Genomic DNA, 22,491 nt, shown 5'->3' on the forward strand with positions numbered 1-22,491 from the left:
GGCCATGGAGTGAAATATGTTTCATAAACGGGCCTCTGCAACACTGACGCCGGCAAAGCGAGTAAGAGCACAGAACACACTGACTTTAAAAGCTATTCCGCTTCAGGGCGCAATTCGTTCCACTTTCCCCAGCTCAAGAAAAACACCATGTCATTTTCTTCCCAAAATATATAGTTATACTGTTGAAAAGGAGCATGAGAGTGAATTTGACTTTCTTCAACTGCCATGGAGTGTGCTGAACTTGAAGCTGTTACTTATCGACTATGCGGTCTGTGTAGGTGTGATAGCCATGGACTTTTGTCTGATAAAGATAAAGCCATTTCCAATTTGTTCCCGCCTCCTTGGCTGCCATAACCCTTAAATGTTTGTAGATCTGAAGGGTCTGGATAGGTATATGCAGGGTAGTGGTGGAGCGTCCACCATGTTGCTTACACTTTACAGATATAGAAACATTGAAAATGTTAGGTGCAAGAGAAAGGAGTAGGGAGCCAACTGGAACTGGCTGATTGAGTCATGTGAGGATCAGGTGAGTGAGTGACATCACCAGTGGCAGCACTCTTACCATTCTCTGAGAGCTCCTTCAGCACTCCCTGTTCTATAAGCTCCTGCCTTGGTCGCCTCATCGACATCTTTCTCTCCAGAACTGCCGTCAACACACAGAATTTAAGCCAGTGCATTAAGGCTCTGAGTTTTTTTCTTCAGATTTCTTCCAGATAGCATATAAAACCGAAGATAATATTTCAAATTTTAGTGTGTCATTTCACGTTCCAGAAGTCAAAGATGTAAGTTTACAGATCTTCAGATAAAAATGATATTATTCTAACCACTATAACAATTGTTTTGTTTAAGCAGACTGAACTGGACACACTGGAAAAGGCCATGGCATGTACATATCACCAGGAGACAGGAAAACATACTGAAAGGTGTTTGATAAAGATTGAATGCAACACGTAAAAACTAACAAACACAATGAAGCTGGAACACAAACCTTCTGAAGTTTCCGTAAACTTCTCGCTGCTTTTCTTCTTCCTCCACTTCCATGGTTTGAAGATCTTGCCAAGGGTAGAGAACTTGCCCTTGCCCTTGCATGGGAGAGGGGTGCTGTCCCCATCTCCCTCCGTCGTGTTGTGCAGGTGGTCAACTTCATCAACTGGAGCAATGGAGTCAGAGAGAAAATAATGGAGAGTCAAGAAACATTGTTGAAATATGACAACCATAACTGGGCATCTACAACATAACAGCAGCACAGAGAGCAGAGGTAACCAGAGCCCTGACATTTTCACAGTAGCCTAGCTGAGCTCTAACTGAGGCGAGCAAAACCTTGTGCACCAGCTGCTGTTTAGCCTGGCCCATGCACTCCGAGTAAAGTGCATTATCCTATAGCCTAACTGAGCTAGACTAACACCCATACGCACTCAGAGTAAAGTGCAGAAGAACATTAGCCTAGCTATGCTAGACTGACACCCATATGCACCATGAGTAAAGAACATGGGAGGGCCAGGCTCATTAGGAAGATTATTATCTTTAGCTCAGAGCTCTGAGACTGTGTGTGCTTTGGCGGGGTGATGGTGAATGCTTATGTACTCCTCCACACATTCACAACCAAGTCACCAACAGCTTTGGGAAGGGAGAGTCCCTCTTGCACTGGCCTCCATCCATAGCTTCCCACAGTCTCACATTCCTCCCTACTGGGAAAATATTGTTATCAGCCTTTCAACACCAACAGGCTATGTGGAAGCACACACACACATTTTTCACTAACAAATACACCTTTAAAAATAATTTGGGAGGTAGGACTCTTTCCAAGACACGCAGACATCCAGCTGCCATGGTAACAGCTCAGGTGACTGACAGGCGTGCTGAGCTTCACAAGGCCTTTCACAGAACATCTCTGTGAGCCAGGTTCCTCTAAGGATGAGGTTTTAATTCAGCAGACATAATATTTACTGTGTAGAAGGGCTGGGGCAAAACAACCAACCAGTCCCGCAAAAACAGGATGTCCTGGCAATAACACTACTACAGCGATTCGGTTCACACATCAACGCACGCTTAAAAAACCCACTATTTTCCAGCTGCTGATGGGCAGATATTATACAATTACCTTCCTTCAAAAGACCAGAAGTGGAGGTATAGGAAACATGTCAAAAGGTGGAAATGGGCTCCAAAGCAGGGTCATGGAGGTTATATTACAGAGCTAGTCTACCTGGGTAGGAGATCAGGGTCCAGCTTCCATGGTGGTGGGACTTGAGGCAACATGCCATAAGGAGGCAGAAGGTTGTGTTCAAAAACTCAAACTCTTGTCCCGAGTCGATCCCAACACCCTAGGTAGGGAGGGGCTGGGGGCGGCTGTGACAGCGCAAAGACCCACAGCAGGCTGCTAAACCACATGCAGACAAAACATCGAAGTTCAGAGGCCAGCTCCAAACCATATACATCCAGCTCCTCAGGAAGTTACAAAAACCAGTGGATTCAGGTTATGATGTCCAAAGAACGAGTTGCTAAATGCAGTTGTCTGTAACTCCCCTGGTTCTCCTACACTCAGGCACAGCAGGCTCTGGCAGAGCGGTCTGCCTCTGACAAGGAGAGCACGGCAGGCAGGCAGGTTAGCTAAAATCCACTCAAACAGGACAAGTGCTGGTTGTGCTGGGCCGACACACTCCAGATCCACAGTGGGTTGACTGACTGATACTACCAGAAACACACAGCAGCAGAACATTCACTCCATTCAGCTGGTAGCAAGAAATACAGTTGATCTTATCCCAGAGATTGGAAAGGTGAACAAATGGATCCTTCCTATACCCAAAAGGGTGCCTGAAGAGTGAGTGGAGGTCCGGTTCGTGTAGGCTGTCTGCAGCTGTGTGACTCGGACAGAGGAAGGGGGGGGTGAGGTCTGGGAAACACAGGGAGGAAACAGCACTCCACCCTGATCCTAACTGTGACAGAACTAAGACAACCTCCACCCCTCACACATCTTACTGTACTGGACATGGAAAAAGAGAGCCTGTTTCAACTGATAGCCTGCATTGTAGGCTATAAAGCACACAGGACATAATATTAAGTGATAATGCCCGAGAAGGCGGTGTTTGGAGGATATATTGGCACAGGTGTTAGCAAATTGTGCCAATATATCCTTCAAACATTGGCTTCGAGGGCATTATCACTTTTATACAATGGGTCACCAACATATTCAAATAACGATTGACATATTTTCATTAAAAACGTTATTTTGATCAATTTATTCATACTATTTCATCCATCCACAAGATATAGTCCTGACACAAATCTAGAGTTGCTACCCAAGCTGTCTGGTCATTCATTCTATCGGTTCGGTTGCTGGAGACGTGACCCAGTTCAGTCTAAATGTTCCATTGCTGGCAACGTTCTTATCCCTTGCTTGCTAGCTAGGCAACTACAGCTAACTTACAGTGCAGCCAGAAGAACAGCAAAATAGCTGCACTTGAATTTGTATAAACGCTTTTCTAGTGACATTTATTTGTACGCATCCGTAAAAATGAGCTAATGAGGCACGATTTCGCCTGGCATAGAAAATGTGCTCACTTGTCAGGACACTGTTGTTCAGAAGAGCTAGCCAATAACACAGTTAACACAATCACTTCAAACTGAAGCTGGAAAGACTGCAAACTAGCTGCACTTTTTCAATTGACATTTCTTTGTATATATCCATAAAAATAATTCAAGCTGATTCATGATTTCGACTGGCTGAGAAACGCTGCCTGCCTGGCTGTCTTGTTCCGATTCCCGACACGTTCATTACTATGGGACAGCTGAAGATCACATTTGAATATTGAAACAATGTTGCAAATGTCAGAGAGACAGAGAGCAAGGTTTATACAAATCTCAGAGGTTGAAAACTAAATGTTAGTCAAAGAAATGTGAGATAACGTCTAGATGCTTTTTATAGTCGAGATCAAGTTTATAAATTTCCTTGCTGGGCTGATGAGACAGAAATCTGACAGCGCAATCCACTATGTAAAAACAAAGGACTGGATGACAAGTTCAAAGTGAATGATGCAGTAACAGCCAGGATACCAGGCTAGACAGTTCTGTCCAATCAGGAAGCCAGCCCATCTAGAGCTTGCCAATTAGGAAACAGTGTCAGACTTGGTCGTCACTAGTTATGTTACATTCACAAATAAGAAAAAAATAATATCGCTCCTCAACAGAAATAGGGAACTAACAAAATGAGCCTTAAAATGGGTTCTGAAAGGCATCCATGGGGGTGCCTACTGACTGGGTGCTGGCCAAACTTGAGTAGGGTCTTAAACACCCACCATGTGTAGTGTAACGGAAATGACTAGCTAGTGGCTGAAGTCTGACAATGTTTACGGCCTTCCTCTGACACCACCTGGTATAGAGGTCCTGGATGGCACGAAGCTTGGCCCCCGTGATGTACTGGCACTACCCTCTGTAGTGCCTTGCGGTCGAAGGCCGAGCAGTTGCCATACCAGGCAGGGATGCAACCCGTCAAGATGCTCTTGATGGTGCAGCTGCAAAACCTTTTGAGGATCTGAGGACGGCATGCCAAATCTTTTCAGTCTCCTGAGGGGGAATAGGTTTGGTCGTGCCCTCTTCACAACTGTCTTAGTGTGCTTGCACCATGTTGGTTTGTTGGTGAGGTGGATGCCAAGGAACTTGAAGCACTCAACCTGCTCCACTATACAGCCCCGTCAATGAGAATGCGGGCGTGCTCAGCAACTGGACACGAATATTTATAAGATAACCTTTTACCCGAAACGAGAAAAGTATTGCCAGGAGCAGGTTAGTTGAAAAATCTATGGCATCATTTTGTACAAGCTGTAACGTTGAGTATGGAAACATTGTTATGTAACATAACTTGCGTAAAAAACGGTAGTTAATTATGATCCAGGTTTAGCCTTAGCCCCTTGACTTGCAGGAGCAGTCAGGTGAGCATGTGGTGGAGAGCAGATCGAGTTGTTTTAAGGGCCTCAGCAGCAGGCCCGATGCCTCGAGCAGCCTGATCACTTACATAAGAGTCCACCCTCTCCCTCACTTTCCGTGTTTTGTAATGGCTAGTCACTTTGACTAGTCACTAGTGGGTGGTACCAGAGAGGTAATTCCAATACCTAAAGTTGTTGGTTGAAAAGATAGCCATTTCTAAACCTGGTTTTGTGTACTTGCACCTACACACCGGATCGGACTGGCTATCTGGCATTTCAAATGCCAGATGGGCTGGTTGATTTTTTGCCTAGTGTGCCTGTAACTTGTTATTGGCACACTAGGCTGATTTCTCGCTGGTTGCCATACTTCATCTCTATAAAATAATAATAATAATACTACCCAATCTCTTAGGCTTAACCTCCATGGGATAACAGACCACAACAATACTGGGGGAAGGGGGATGCAATGGCTCCAAAAAAGCACATAACGCCCTACACATTGACAGACAATCCTATTTCCAGTAATCCCTCAGAAAAATGTTTCAATATCTCAGTTTACTGCCACAAACAGTGAGGCATGTGTTTATGCGGCTAATCTTTTTGTTTTGCACACATCACGTCAGAAGGCTATCCTGCACTCAGTAATGTGGGTGCACGCACACACACAGCTGATATTCATCCACATGATCCCAGTGATTTTTAACATTTCCTGTGGTAAAGTGTGCAACATTTTTGATTACACAATCTCCTGCCCCGCCTCTCCGTTGCCCTCTCTCCTTCGCAGCTAAGATGTTGAAAAGAAACTAGAAAAACTGAACACTAAGGATTGTATTAGAAGTGCTTGAGTGTATTTATAAAGGTGCTTGTGTGTACTTGTGAGACTGATTATAGAGCATGTGTATGTGAGTGAGTAAACTAGAAACTCACCGCTACGGTGGATGTGTTGGTCCTGAGCTGGGGTCTCCAGAGGAAGGCTCTGTCCCATGATCCAGCCCCAGAGGGGCCTCTTTTCCTCTTTCTACCCAGGAATAGGGACTCCGTGCTGGGAAGAGGAGGAGCACACCTGGTCCACAGCTTGTTCAACCAAGTTCCCTGGTCTCCTCTTTCCCGGACACCTCTGTCTACTTTGCCAGAAACTCTGTGCGACTTTCTTTCCCCTCTGGTATACTCCTCCCACTCTACCTCCCTCTTTCGGTCTCCGTAAGACCTACCCTCCCTGCTCCCTTGAAGTGCTCCCCACCCTCTCCCTTTCTCACTGACCCTCCCTCCTTGGGTCTCTGGCCAGTCAGCATTCACAGACGGATGCCTATCATTCCTTTGTGCTGCACTGGTGGTGTATAAATATGCGCTTGTATTTTAGTGTGTGTGTGTGTGTGTGTATGAGAGTGACAGAATTTACCAACATTCTCTGGCTAACCTCTCTAGCTTTAGTCCTTCATATATGCCCACCCAGGGTGGGATCCTTCTTCACAGGATCTCTTTCCACTTTGAATGGGGCACTCAGCAGCTTAATAGACCAAACCAGTAGTAATGAAAGTAGTTTCAGCGGTGGGCTCTGACTGCTCATGTGACCTGACAGTGGCCAGATCCAGGTCAAAGGTTAAATAATGACACCCACTGAGGTATTCATATTTTGTCTCTATGGAGCCACCATATGGATGTACAGCATGAGCAGGGGGCTCCTAACAGCAACTCTGCCAGTAGGGCTGAGAGGTGTGAGTAGTCACAGAGAACTAAAAGGATGGGCCACTGTCCGAGAGAGAAAACACAAAAATTGGGGAAAAAATATAGAAAGTTGTACCTTCTCTTTCTCACTTCCGACATAAAAATGAAATAGTTTAAAGCTGGAAAACCAGAGCAGGTACAAATCTACTAGCATGTCCTTTGGGAGAGATATCTATTTCTATCTGTGCCCTCTATCAATGGAGATGTAGTTCAGATAGAGAAAGGAGGAAGTGTCTGCTCTGAGACCACACAGCATTCCATCAGCAGAAATGTCGCTAGTACTGCTGAGGAGGTCATGGGGTGGCAGGTAGCCTAGTGGTTAAGAGCAGAAAGGTTGCTGGTCTAAATCCCGAGCTGACTAAGTGAAAAATCTGCTAGGCACAACCCTAATTGCTCCAGTAAGTCGCACTGAATAAGAGCGTCTGCTAAATTACTAAAATGTAAATGTGAAAAATGAATGCAATATGCTTCACAAAAGCCTTCTTTACATTCTCTTCCAGTCAGCACTCAAGAGTAATACTGAGACGATACTGGTTCGTTCCATGTCATTTCAGCAAGCCATGACAACCATGTTTACCATGTTTACCATCCACGTGACAGGTGTGGCATATCAAGAAGCTGATTAAAAAGCATGATCATTACACAGTTGCATCTTGTGCTGGGGACAATAAAAGACCACACTAAAAAGTGCAGTTGTCACACAACATAATGCCACAGCTTTTGAGGGAGCGTGCAATTAGTATGCTGACTATAGGAATGTCCACCAGAATTGTTGCTGTAATGGATTGAAAACAAAGTCACTAAAAACAGACACCCCTTTATTATTATTTTTTAAACCAATTTGTTCATGTATTTGTCTGAATTAATCTAAAATTGTATATTCTACATGCTTTAGCATTAGTAGTCCATTAGGCCAATAGATGGTGCTGTTGCACTGTGGTAGTCAGGAAGAACAGCAAGTTCTGGCCAAGTGCAAGTAGCCTTCTTCAAAATAAAGAAAGCACCAGAACTTTGCAGATGTAAACTTGTCCGTTCTTTTTAACAGAACTTCCAAAAGTTCTAATATCAAAAAAAATATGTCATAACATGCAATTTAATAACTTTGTCAAGGTATTATCACGTTATCTGGAGTGTGAACGTTTAGTGCAGACAGTGCGGGTGCATGAAAGAAAGACGATTTTACGGTGGTGCCACTATCTTAAAGCTGAATGTAATTGTTGTCAGTTTTCTTTATTGGTAGCAGTTTGTAGAAAAACATTCAGTTATTTATGTTTTCATATATAAGTGTTTCTATTGTATGAACATGAAATACACTGTGGTTTTCATGTGAAATCATACAGTAAGACAGGGTTATTTGTGGAACATTTTCAAATTCTGCTTTAGGTAAAGTGGATTTATGCTCTGTATTTTAAAGTGTGCACTTGTTTGATGTTAATGTTTTAAAAGTACGAAGAAGAAAATAGACAATTGAACAAGCGAAAAAAAAACATTCAGAGTAAAGAAAACACCAAAACTATTTAGGTAACATTGCCAGATAATTTAATGTTAATTTCTCTACAATAAGCCGCCTCCAAGGTCACTTTGGGGACTATTATATTGGTTCCATTGTGCTAGGCAAGCTCAAGCTAAAGTATTTGCTGATTTGAACAGATGAGGTCTCTGACCTTCTTGGGCTGTCTCTCTCAGGTAGGAGCATTTGGCCAGTAACCGAAAGGTTGCTGGATCGAATCCCAGAGCCGACAAGGTAAAAAAGTCTGTCATTCTGCACCTGAACAAGGCAGTTAACCCCACTGTTCCCCAGGCACTGATGAAGTGGATGTTTATTAAGGCAGCCCTCCGCACCTCTCTGATTCAGAGGGTTTGGTTTAAATGCGGAATACACAGATCAGTTTTACAACTGACTAGATATGACCCTTCCTTTTCTCTGCTTCAGAAGATGGAGTCTGTAGTTGTACGGCCCTTTCTCACTGCCCCACATAAACTGGGCTGGCTTCCAGAAAGCAGGAGACAGAGCTGGGCCAATCTGCATGAGCCCGGAACCTGTCGACCTGGAAAAAAGACTGGGCCAGGCCTCTTCAGCAGGCAGACGGAACTGAAGCTCAACACACAGACTGGTGCTAACAAGAAAGGGAGGGAGCCTGTCTCCCTTGCCTACAGCGGATGCCATAGAGAACTGAGCTGTCTGCTGTGCGCCGAGTAGCAGCAAAAACAAACTGCCCCATAAACACACCCAGGTCTATATTGCACTACTACACAAACCACAATGAAAAAGAAGCCAAACTTACCACGATTTTCCATTACAAGGTCTGAGGAGCAACAGTCAACGGTTCCTGAAAAAGAAACGGCAACATTATTTATTAGCCTGCAGAGGTAAATGGCAAAAGGTCAACTTTAATGAGTAGCATTTATGTAAAACTGAAAAGATGTACACTGGAGAAGGTCATTGGTGTTGGGAGGTGGTGGTCTTCAGCAGCAGGTAGGTCTGTGGGGAGAGGTTTCAGGCCTCCCTGGAGATGCCCTCTCGACTCAGTCCCTCTGTCCAGAGAGAGCACAACACACAGTCAGTCACACACAGCTTGGAGGGGAGAGCATTTTACCAGTTTTAAATGGGGATTGATAAACAAGTGACATTCCACATAAAACAACACTTACATATTTAGAGTATTTGGAGTGAGGAGAAGGGTAGCATCACTATGACACGCAAACACACATCGTCTTGACGATTGTTTGAAAAATGCATTTTTTTCCCCTCTTCAGATTTACATCCAAATCTGAATTCTAAGCTAGTTAATAAAAACAATTAGCAATGAACACATTGTGGTGTGTGGTAACTAAATATTAACTTGGGAAAAGAGTTAAAAGACACGCACGCACGCACGCACGCACGCACGCACGCACGCACGCACGCACGCACGCACGCACGCACGCACACACACCTCTAGCTGCAGCTTGGTGTAACAGTGTCATAGCCAGGGGGACAATATTAAACCTTGGGAACAGAACGGGAGCACGTTCACAATTTATTTTTAGTGTTGCCAACTCGAGCAGATCTGCTGTAACAGGGACCTTTTCAGGGAGAATGAAGGACAAGCACAGGAATGGTGTGTGTGCATGTCAAGGGAGAGATGATGGAGTGTCAAGGGAGAGGTGAAAAAGTGTGTGTGCAGGTTAGGGTTGAATGGCGGGAACCATCTAAAGCCACTCCTTTTTCCCAGGTTAAATAACTGTGAGAAACTAGAAAATTATAATAAATTATGTATATTAACAGCATGACGTTAAACTGTTAATATGCAATGTCTAAACCTGGCGTCCCTATGGCCTTCTCTCTGCATGATCAATCATAAATGCTCATAGTGTGGACAGACCATCTCGGTATGGAATGCAGTTCACACAACATGTTGACCCATCATGGTAACTTGTGACAGGTATGCTTACATTTGCTGCGGCATAGCATACTGCTACAGTAATACAAGGACCGAATGCACGTATAATTTTCACATCTCCGTCTGGCTTTCGGTGATCAGCGGATTTTTTAATTGTAAAGATTTTTTTTATTGAAGCTGCAGTTTTAAAAACTGCCTATCACTCTATTGTCATTGGTTTTAATCAGAGCATGCACGAGCAGACTCTCCATCAATTCCCTTCAAATTGCAGGAAAATAGATAATCCTGTTCAAAACATCCTAGCCTACCTCTTTCAGGTAATACATTCAATGCAGTAGTAGCCTTACATTTAGCTAATGAATGATGAGTTATGCATAATAAGCTTCTAACTTATAGCCTCCGTCTCTTTTGTAATACGCATGCGCCTGTGCTCCGCTGCCCTCTCGTTAAAAAACCCTGGCAGGAAAAGCTAGACTAGAATAGCATGCTGGACATTTTATATATATTTTTAAAATGTTTTATACGAATAGACTATTTGAAGAGGGCTGCCGAATGTTAAATACAACAGTCAACAGAACTGTCGACTACACGTTGTAAATTCTCTCGTCTCCCTGACCATGCCGTATGGGAGCGAGAGGGTCACAGTAGAACAAAGGAACTCTCCTGCCGAATTCTACTACATCCCCGAATTTGTGAATTGAACAATATTCCTATTTTGGAAAATGTGTAAACAGTCAGTGGAGAAGCCAGCTACGACCAGTCCGTTTTGTTTCATGTTTGTGACCTCATGAAAGACAATACAGCCACATTACCCTAACTCTGTTTATACAGGATCCTCAGTTATGAGGCTTGCATCTAATTCTTGTATAAAATGAATGAGTAAAGATTAAACTATTTGCAAAATTATGTAATGTGATGTTAACTTGTTGAGGACAGGAGGCAGTATTTTCACTTTGGATGAATTGTGCATCAAACTCTGTCCTAGATTTCTAATATATGCATATTATTATTACGATTGGATAGAAAACACTCTGACGTTTCTAAAACGGTTTTGAATTATGTCTGTGAGTATAACAGAACTCATAGGGCAGGCAATCTTCCAAACAAGAAGTGAAATTCTGAAAGTTGGGGCAACTTTGAAGTCATCGTCCCCTCCTTTCCCAACAAGATATGGATCTGGGAGCACTTCCTACGCCTTCCACTAGATGTCCTCATTCAGTAGAAAGTGTAATGGAGTATTTGCTGTGAATTTTGACCTAATGGGAGGGAAAATAGTCAGTATCCTGACAGAATGCCATTTTGCTGTGGCGCATTTCTCTGTGGGTGCTACGGCTGTTCCATTCGGCTCCAGATGAAAACGTATGATACGTTTTGGATATATATGATAATAACATCCTGAAGATTGATTCTCTACTTAGTTTGACCAATTTATTCGACCTGGAATATATATCTTTTGGAAGTTTTCGTGCGAGTTCATTTGGACCAGCAGTCAGTTTTTGGGCACGTGAGCTGATAGTGATAGCAAATGCAGCTACTTGGACACTAGTATTGGACATTATGGAACAAAACAACGATTTATTGTGGAAATAGGACTCCTTGCACTACATTCTGATGAAAGATCATCAGGGTAAGGAATATTTGTTGTAATTTCGTATTTCTGTTGACTCCAACATGGCGGTTACGTCTGAGCGCCGTCTCAGATTATTACAATGTTAGGCTATTTCCGTAACGTTTTTAAAAAATCTGACAGCAGTGGCATTAAGAACCAGTGTATCTTTAATTATATGTAGAACATGTATTTTTAGTCAAAGTTTATGATGAGTATTTCTGTTATCTGGCGTAGCTTTCTATAATTCCTCCGGATATTTTGGAGGAATTTCTGAACATAGCATTAATGTAAATCGAGATTTGTGGATATAAAAATGCATATTATCGAACAAAACATAAATGTACTGTGTAACATGTCATATGACTCATCTGATTAAGATTTTCAAGAGGTTAGTCATTTTATTTCTAATCCTGCTTTTGTGATTTTATCTTTGGCTGGAAAAAATGGCCGCATTTTTTCTTTGGTTTGGTGGTGGTCTAACATAAATATACGTTGTGTTTTCGCTGTAAAACATTTAAAAAATCTGACATGATGGGTTGATGAACAAGATGTTTATCTTTCATTTGAGGTATTGTGTGAAAGTTAAATATTTCTAAAGAATATTTTTGAATTCCCTGCGCCACCTTTTCAGCTGAACGGGAAGGGGTGGAGTTCCCTGAGGAACTTGCCCCAACGTTAACCTTTAAAATTAGAGAATTGGCCTTCATTGTAAAGTTTAACTAAGTCAGTAGCCACACCCAAGTGAATAGACATTAGTTGGAAATTATGAAGCAACCCTTTTACATTCTTGGATAAAAGCCTCCGTGACGAAAAGTCAACTCAGTTCCAAATAACGGGAGAACATGTCCTCCACGTCGAAAAGGGCTAATTTCAACTCTACAGGCTGGGAAACGAGAGAGCTTGCGCCACACGTGAAATGGTATGAACTCTGAACTATTGATCACCTAAAGAAGAAGTGCATACTAAACTAGCACATCAGACTGCAGCTGAACATATGTGCAAATCTAGTACGAGAACAATGACCGACGAGGAAGCTCCAGAGTGAGGTGAACCTCTCAGACCACTTGAACCTCTCACATGACGACCCGGAAGATTCCACAAAGGACAAGGGCGACATCGACTGGGCAAACCATAGTCTTACATCACCAGCTCAAATATTGAAGCCAGCTTCACGTAAATACAATGCATTGCTTTTCCGAATGAGCGATCAATAGTGCATATGTATTTATGTTTCCCAGGTCCGATAAAGACCCATGTTCCTTAGTCTTCCTTCCAAAACCCACTTCTCTTCATCGTGTTTTCACCAAACTGTTTTTGTTTAGTCCACTAGGGACGGTAATTAATGTATAATGTTATTATGTATTGTATATTCTGTAATTGTTTAATAAATTAGTAAATAAATAATTGAGCTAATATGTGTATTGTTGATTTATAAGTAAAGGCTGGGTTCGTGCAGATAACCAAGAATTTTACGACGTTCAGATGAGACTGATATTAGGTAAAGAATAATTCATGACAGATTGACTGCGATTGATATGAAAGATCTTCAGATCTTTAAGAGCGGATTCGGGAGATAGCCGCTCTACATAAACGAATGCTTCCGTGGTGCCCCATGTTATTAACCTGTTACTCCTACCCCCTACTTTTTCGAACATTCTGTTAAAAACATTTCAGCGCCCTGCTGCTCATGCCATGAATATAGTATATGCATATGATTAGTATGTGTGGATAGAAAACACTCAGACGTTTATAAAACTGGTTAAATCACGGCTGTGACTATAACAGAACGTGCGTTTCATCGAAAAGTGCAGGAATATCTGATCACTGAAAATGGAAAAAAATATCCATCCGCGACTTCAAGGAATTGTTCAAAGTGAATCGAATTAAATGAGGCCGAGGTTGCAGTGCCTACAGCTTCTACATGTTGTCTAGAGTCTTGTCATTTGATTCGCAATTGATTCTTGGTCTAACCGAATCAAGGGAATCGATTCCCTCCGGTCTCCGACCGGATGTTTTGGTCGAGCTCTCTCCAAGACATTTTTTCGAAACAGACACCTATAGAATTGACATCGCCTCCTGAAGAATTGTATCGCTTATTAACGTGTACTAATACCTAAAGTTGCATTACAAAAGTATTTCGAAGTGTTTTGTGAAAGTTTATCGTCGACTTTTTGAATTTTAAAAAATGACGTTACGTTATGAAACACTATTTTTTTCCGTTTATCACACAGTCTTCATAGATCGATATCTAGGCTATATATGGACCGATTTAATCGAAAAAAAGACCCAATAGTGATTATGGGACGTCTAGGAGTGCCAACAAAGAAGATGGTCAAAGGTAATGAATGTTTTATATTTTATTTGTGCGGTTTGTGTAGCGACGACTATGCTAATTATTTTGTTTACGTCCCCTCTTTTGGGGTGTTACATGCTATCAGATAATAGCTTCTCATGCTTTCGCCGAAAAGCATTTTAAAAATCGGACTTGTTGCCTGGATTCACAACGAGTGTAGCTTTAATTCAATACCCTGCATGTGTATTTTAATGAACGTTTGAGTTTTAACTAATACTATTAGCATTTAGCGTAGCGCATTTGCATTTCCAGAGCTCTAGATGCGACGCCTGCGTGCCAGGTAGGACCAAGAGGTTAATGGTTTAATTGTTGCATGGTTTAATTCAATCACGTTAGGTAATTGATTTGAAAATAGCATGTCATCTCATTTAACCATAGTATAGACACGACAGCGGTATCCAGATTTTCATACCGTCCTACCGTTTCTGTACCAACAGTAGTGTTGAAATATACCGTATTCCCGGGGTAAGGGTCTTTCTATTAATAAATGGGGCCAATGTGTGACATTGAGATAAATATTTCTAAATGGTGAGAAAAAAAAAAGTAAAATATTTCATGCAGTTCCACATGTGTACTTGGTGGAATAAAAGTGAATATGCAAAATTGGTCCATATCTCCACCTATACAACAACATAGGTCTAGGACTATAGATCCTTTAAGCGGGATTCATACAGACGCGCTCCAGCAGGTATATTTCACTGGTCATCCCCAAAGCCAACTCCTCATTTGGCTGCAAAAATCACCAAAGCTGGAGTCTTATATCTCCCTCAGAGCAGTTTACCGATCATTTAATCTGTAAATAGCCCACCCAACTACCTCATCCCAATATTGTTATTTATTTTTTGATCCTTTGCACTCCAGTATCTCTACTTGCACATTCATCTTCTGGTCATCTATTACTCCAGTGTTTAATAGCTAAATTGTAATTATTTTGCCACTACGGCCTATTTATTGCCTTACTACAATTGCACACACTGTACATAGATTTTTCTATTGCGTTATTGACTGTATGTTTGTTTATCCCATTTATCCCATAGCCGACCAATCAGCCTGTTACCAACCCTTAGTAAACTTCTTGAAAAAACTGTGTTTGACCAGATACAATGCTATTTCACAGTAAACAAATTCACAGACTTCCACAGACTTTCAGCACACATATAGGGAAGGACACTGAACAAGCACAGCACTTACACAAATGACTGATGATTGGCTGAGAGAAATTGATGATTAAATGATTGTGGGGGCTGACTTGTTAGACTTCAGTGTAGCTTTTGACATTAGAGTTACTTGTCTAACAGAACACAGAGGGTGTTCTTTAATGGAAGCCCATCAAACAATCGAGGTAGAAGCAGGAATTCCCCAGGGTAGCTGTTTAGGCCCGGGCTTTTTTCAATGTTTACTTACAACAACACTTAACAAAGAGATGCAGTTCGTTTCGGAATGGGTAGCAAGGAATACGTTAGTCCTAAATATTTCCAAAACTAAAAGCATTGTATTTGGGACAACTCATTCAATAAACCCTAAACCGCAACTACATCTCGTAATGCATAATATTGAAATAGAGCAAGTTGAGGTGACTACTGCATGGAGTAACCCAGTTTACAAACTGTCATGGTCAAAACATATTGATACAACAGTAGCTAAGATAGGGAGAAGTATGTCCATGATAAGGCACTGCACTGCCTTCTTAACACTGTCAACAAGGCAGGTCTTACAGGCCCTAGTTTTGTCGCACCTGGACTACTGTTCAGTCGTGTGGTCAGATGCCACAAAGAGGGACTTGGGAAAATTGCAGTTGGCTCAGAACAAGGCAGTACAGCTGGCCTTTAAAAATACACGGCGAACTAACAATAATGACATGCATGTCAATCTCTCATGACACAAAGTGGAAGAGAGATTGACTTCCTCATTACATGTTTTTGTAAGAAGCTGAAGGTACCCAGCTGTCTGTTTAAAATATTAGCACACAGTTCGGACACCCATGCATACCCCACAAGACATGCCACCAGAGGTCTCTTCACAATCCCCAAGTCCAGAACAGACTATGGGTGGCGCACAGTACTACATAGAGCCATGACTAGATGGAACTCTATTCCACAGCAGTAGAATCAGATTTAAAAAGCAGGTAAAAATACACCTTATGGAACAGCGGGGACTGTGAAGTGACAAACAGAGCCACAGACACATGCATACACAGGCACAATAACATACTATACGCACTATACACACATGTACTCATGGATTTCGCATATGTGGTAGTGGACTATGGGCCTGAGGGCACACACTTAGTGTGTTGTCAATTCAGTAATGAATGTATTGTAAATGTTTTTAAAATTGTATAACTGCCTTAATTTGCCGGGCCTTAGCAGCAGCTTTTTATTTTTTTATTTTTTTATTTCACCTTTATTTAACCAGGTAGGCTAGTTGAGAACAAGTTCTCATTTGCAACTGCGACCTGGCCAAGATAAAGCATAGCAGTGTGAACAGACAACACAGAGTTACACATGGAGTAAACAATTAGCAAGTCAATAACACAGTAGAAAAAAATGGGCAGTCTATATACAATGTGTGCAAAAGGCATGAGGAGGTAGGCGAATAATACAATTTTGCAGATTAACACTGGAGTGATAAATGATCAGATGGGCATGTACAGGTAGAGATATTGGTGTGCAAAAGAGCAGAAAAGTAAATAAATAAAAACAGTATAAAAACAGTATGGGAATGAGGTAGGTGAAAAAGGGTGAGCTATTTACCTATAGACTATGTACAGCTGCAGCGATCGGTTAGCTGCTCGGATAGCTGATGTTTGAAGTTGGAGAGGGAGATAAAAGTCTCCAACTTCAGCGATTTTGCAATTCGTTCCAGTCACAGGCAGCAGAGTACTGGAACGAAAGGCGGCCAAATGAGGTGTTGGCTTTAGGGATGATCAGTGAGATACACCTGCTGGAGCGCGTGCTACGGATGGGTGTTGCCATCGTGACCAGTGAACTGAGATAAGGCGGAGCTTTACCTAGCATGGACTTGTAGATGACCTGAGCCAGTGGGTCTGGCGACGAATATGTAGTGAGGGCCAGCCGACTAGAGCATACAAGTCGCAGTGGTGGGTGGTATAAGGTGCTTTAGTGACAAAACGGATGGCACTGTGGTAGACTGCATCCAGTTTGCTGAGTAGAGTGTTGGAAGCCATTTTGTAGATGACATCGCCGAAGTCGAGGATCGGTAGGATAGTCAGTTTTACTAGGGTAAGCTTGGCAGCGTGAGTGAAGGAGGCTTTGTTGCGGAATATGACTTAAATGTAATGTAATGTAATGTAATGTAGAAAGCCGACTCTGGATTTGATTTTTGATTGGAGATGTTTGATGTGAGTCTGGAAGGAGAGTTTGCAGTCTAGCCAGACACCTAGGTACTTATAGATGTCCACATATTCAAGGTTGGAACCATCCAGGGTGGTGATGCTAGTCGGGCATGCGGGTGCAGGCAGCGATCGGTTGAAAAGCATGCATTTGGTTTTACTCGCGTTTAAGAGCAGTTGGAGGCCACGGAAGGAGTGCTGTATGGCATTGAAGCTCGTTTGGAGGTTGGATAGCACAGTGTCCAATGACGGGCCGAAAGTATATAGAATGGTGTCGTCTGCGTAGAGGTGGATCAGGGAATCGCCCGCAGCAAGAGCAACATCATTGATATATACAGAGAAAAGAGTCGGCCCGAGAATTGAACCCTGTGGCACCCCATAGAGACTGCCAGAGGACCGGACAGCATGCCCTCTGATTTGACACACTGAACTCTGTCTGCAAAGTAATTGGTGAACCAGGCAAGGCAGTCAAACGAAAACCGAGGCTGTTGAGTCTGCCGATAAGAATTTGGTGATTGACAGAGTCGAAAGCCTTGGCGAGGTCGATGAAGACGGCTGCACAGTACTGTCTTTTATCGATGGCGGTTATGATATCATTTAGTACCTTGAGTGTGGCTGAGGTGCACCCGTGACCGGCTCGGAAACCAGATTGCACAGCGGAGAAGGTACGGTGGGATTCGAGATGGTCAGTGACCTGTTTGTTGACTTGGCTTTCGAAGACCTTAGATAGGCAGGGCAGGATGGATATAGGTCTATAGCAGTTTGGGTCCAGGGTGTCTCCCTTTGAAGAGGGGGATGACTGCGGCAGCTTTCAATCCTTGGGGATCTCAGACGATATGAAAGAGAGGTTGAACAGGCTGGTAATAGGGGTTGCGACAATGGTGGCAGATAGTTTCAGAAATAGCGGGTCCAGATTGTCAAGCCCAGCTGATTTGTACGGGTCCAGGTTTTGCAGCTCTTTCAGAACATCTGCTATCTGGATTTGGGTAAAGGAGAACCTGGAGAGGCTTGGGTGAGGAACTACGGGGGGGGGGGCGGAGCTGTTGGCCGAGGTTGGAGTAGCCAGGCGGAAGGCATGGCCAGCCGTTGAGAAGTGCTTATTGAAGTTTTCGATAATCATGGATTTATCGGTGGAGACCTAACGGGGATCCATAACAAATAAAAGGTAAGGTGACTCTTTCGGTTATCAACAGCTTTGTAACAAGTTATCCAGTGTAGGAAATCCTCACTGGTACCTTAGTTTATAGAAAGACCCATAAATTCAATTTCTTGCATGAGTGATAGCGGGGGTACTAGTGATAGTACCCCCGCTATCACTAGTGGGATATTATTATGATATATTGTACCATTTTGACAATATCATTTTTGTGAGTTTGCTTTACCTGCACCGAAATATTATAACTTGATCTCAATTTTATTTTTATAGGGAGCCAATTTGTTTTCAGCACTTTTATTTAACTGATCAAAACTTCTCATGGTACTCGTCTCTGCAGCAGACATGGAGACCAATATGTTTGTAACATCGAAATTGCAAAAAAATCACAGTATTGAATTGCAATACATATAACATTGTGTGAATCGCAATACATATTGAATTGGCAGCTAAGTATCATAATAATTTCATACCGTGAGGTCCCTGGAAATTCCCAGCCCTACAAATGACTATCACTATACATTGTCTTTCTTTAATGAATAGTGTGTTAGTAACCCATGACTACATGGGGAAAAGCCTGTTAAAACAATGTGATGGCTGTCATCCTGAGAGGCTCCATTGACCAGAGCTATAAACAAACACCATCCAATCAATGCCCTGCCGTGAGGTAATAATTATGTCCAGGACACAGCCAAGTACAGAGTTCTACTGCTCTATTACACACAGACACACTTGCAATCATAAATGCATGAACACAGTCACACACAGCCATTACCTAGGCTAATAGTCTGTCTAGGACTCAGCTATGCAGAGGGTTCTACTGCTCACACACACTTCCCATCATCAGGCTACCATTTAATATGACTGATTGCTCTCTTTCAGAAGCACCATTACCCCTTATGAGTTTCTATTGCTGTATGAGTGTAGGAACAAAGCTTCACTTTTCAACCACAAAAGGAAGCTAAAAGGGTAAAGGAATGAAACTGAACAAGTGGCAGTGACACCAGATAAGCCCCATCCTTTCCTTGAGTTCAGAGCCTGGGCTAAATGTACTGGACTTTTAGCATTGAATGACAGGCAGTCACTGAATTATTGGACACGGTGCGAAAGCACACACACACACACACACACACACACACACACACACACACACACACACACACACACACACACACACACACACACACACACACACACACACACACACACACACACACACACACCACAGAGGCAGCAGACGTCAGGGTGGTTGAAGATGACGTTTCTCACACTCCTGACTCGCCCAGTACCACTGCTTGGTGAGTCACAGCAGAATCTAGAGCAGAGTGGCGAGCATTTCCCGATCTTAGAAAAGTGTGTGTGATCTTATACATCTCGTTATGCCCTCATATTTATTCTCAGCCTTTGAATGCATCACTGCATGTCATTTGTGCTCTCTCCCTCTATCGCTCTCTCTTCTTCTCATACTCACAGCACACCCTCAGGATGGTGCTTGTGGAAAAGGGATGAAAATGTTTCCCTTTTGAGTTTTTAACAGTCTCACTGCTGGGCGATAACGCTGCGCTCAATCAATGCTTTTCAGCGCCGCCACAAGTCTCACTGTGTCAAAGTCAGACAGTCCAGAGACTTCAATCACTCACTCTTCCACCACAGCGATGCCAGATCACTTGTCTTTGACACATAACACGTCAGTCTCCAGTCCGACTACACCTGACCTCACACGGACTGTCAAGCAGGAGGGTGCGAGACCTGGCACACACATTGGTCCTGACTAATTAGAGACCGTAATGATTTCCACCGTGGTGAGTAGCCGATTGAATCAATCCTGATGAACTCCGGGTCAGTGGTTTTCTTAGAACTCATTCTGATCAGTTCCGATTGATATGAAAGATTCTCTTGCCGTAGCAAACAACCTGAGGTGACCCGCAGACTAAACCCACAACAACTCTTCCTCTGAGGTTACTTTTAAGTCCTGCTATTGCCTGCACCCCTCTCACACACACACACAAACACACACACCTATCCCCCTTCACAGTCAACAAGTACCAGGCATCACAGGTCAGAAAGCACAGGTCAGGAGGAATCACAAGCTTGTTGTTGCTTGAGTCACTACTATATAATCATTTGTAGAGTGCACCACCTTCACTGGCTGGCACTCCACTAGCGATGATTCAATTACAACGCGAGCGGAAATGGGAGCAGCTGGCTTGGTTATGTGATCTTTAAATAGCAGCCCAGCCCACCTCCTCTCACTGCAGGGTTGCTTGGGTTTTTGGGAACAAATAGCCGCAAATAAAGTAGAGGAAAAATAGTTATCCCCAGTTCTCTACGCTTCACGAAGCCAACACTGAGCTCAGCCTATGACATGCATCTAGCGCTACACATCTAGAAGTAGATATGCATTGCCAAGCACTGCAGTTGTCCAGAACCAGAGCTTAAAGCAGGTGGACCCAGTGCCATACTCACTGCTCTGGAAGGGCCTTTATGACAGATCTCTCCCCTGTCAAAGGTGTCTTGGAGCTGGGTGCGCAGTGGCAGACATACAGCCTCTCTGGTCCCTCTCGTGCGAATCTCTCCGATCAGCACCGCTCCCCAGCCCCCCCTCTCGGATACAGACAGAATATAGAGTCTGTTCTCAATCCGGGCCAGCTACACGTCATCACCGCGCCTACCCCAGAATAGCACCACTCACCGCAGGGACTTATGGCCCACTTTCCCAAGGAGCCCAAAATGCTCCTCTCCTCTGAAAAACTTTACTTCTTCTCTCCACCTGTTTAGAGCACTGTTCAACAGTAAGCTAGTGCAAATGGACCTTTGAAATTCACTGTTCTTCGGTCACTACGAGCAATGAGAATGTGTTTTTATCCTCTGCCCAAAAGGCAGAAGTAAGGACTCCACTCAATGTGGTATGTGGAAGTGAAGTTCCTGATTACAGTACATACAGTAGACAAGTTCTCTGGCTTGGACAGTTGTCATGTATCAGCATAATCTAGCTTGAAACCACACCTTTTGCATGGTCAGTATTTTCACACAGCCATCTCACAAGCTCCCTGCATCCCATATTTCTGTCCTTGTGCCTATATGCACTTCCACTGTTAAAGCCAGTGAGTCCGCAGTCTCTGCACCCTCCACCCTGCTAGTGAACTAAGATGAGGGTGAATAGAGTACATTAACTGACAGCGTTTCTGTTAGCCGGTAAAAATGAATACATGAAAAGCCGATAAAAATGCTCGGATAAATAATGCTTTTTAATTCATTGGTGTAAATACCAGTCGATGAAAATAAATTTCACCGCCATGCTTATCGGTCTATAGGTTAGTGTGATTAAATTGGCCTGTGTATTCGTTAGTCATCATGCATCTTTTTTTTTTATTTTGTTTTAAAAAAATTACCCCTTTTTGTGGTATCCAATAGCTACTATCTTGTCTCATCGCTACAACTCCCATACGGGCTCGGGAGAGACGAAGGTTGAAAGTCATGCGTCCTCCGATACACAACCCAACCAGCCATCTTAACACAGCGCACATCCAACGCTAGGCCATCCGACGCTAGGCCAATTGTGCGGACCTCCCGGTCGCAGCCGGTTACGACAGAGCCTGGGCGCGAACCCAGGGACTCTGATGGCACAGCTGGCGCTGCAGTACCCTTAACCACTGCGCCACCCGGGAGGCCAGTCATCATGCATCTTATTTATCCAACACAACTATCATACGCACGCGCATACAGAGCCTATTTTGAGTGGGATTTCTTCTGCAGCTCATCAGCTGGTTGCTGCTAGAGTAAAACATGTACTTTTATTGCGCCACAAATCAAATCGCATGTTTAAAACAGTTTTATTGCACACTTAAAAAACAACAATTCTAAACTGGTAATTGAAGCACGCCTCCCATTCAACATTCAAGTGCAGGCAACAGCCTATTAGTGCGTCACCCACCACTGCAATAGGAGCTGGAGGCAGTATGCATTTTGAAAACATACTTAATTGTTTGAAACCTTT

At 43.2% G+C, this 22,491-nt stretch overlaps 1 protein-coding gene across 11 annotated transcripts in view; it reads right to left on the reverse strand.

The window, feature by feature from the left end:
• Positions 1-22,491, reverse strand: part of LOC118367237 (phosphatase and actin regulator 4B) — a 56,878-nt gene that overhangs the window by 12,958 nt on the left and 21,429 nt on the right. For 6 of the 11 annotated variants that reach the window (XR_008090250.1, XM_052493978.1, XM_052493975.1 and 3 more), the window contains exons 3-6: positions 9,076-9,179; positions 8,930-8,974; positions 989-1,150; positions 563-643 (exon numbers count right to left, since the gene is read on the reverse strand). Coding sequence is in view for 10 of the 11 variants with exons in the window: in XM_052493978.1 (XP_052349938.1) it covers positions 563-643; positions 989-1,150; positions 8,930-8,974; positions 9,076-9,179 (392 nt within the window). In the remaining variant the exon portion in view is untranslated. Of the gene's footprint in view, positions 1-562; positions 644-988; positions 1,151-2,203; positions 2,813-5,846; positions 6,083-8,929; positions 8,975-9,073; positions 9,180-20,960; positions 21,108-22,491 lie in introns of those variants that run through there. The other 5 variants (XM_052493979.1, XM_052493981.1, XM_052493977.1 and 2 more) reach the window with 5 other exon arrangements.

This window comes from Oncorhynchus keta, chromosome 34 (assembly GCF_023373465.1).
Source record: "Oncorhynchus keta strain PuntledgeMale-10-30-2019 chromosome 34, Oket_V2, whole genome shotgun sequence".
Taxonomy (NCBI): domain Eukaryota; kingdom Metazoa; phylum Chordata; class Actinopteri; order Salmoniformes; family Salmonidae; genus Oncorhynchus; species Oncorhynchus keta.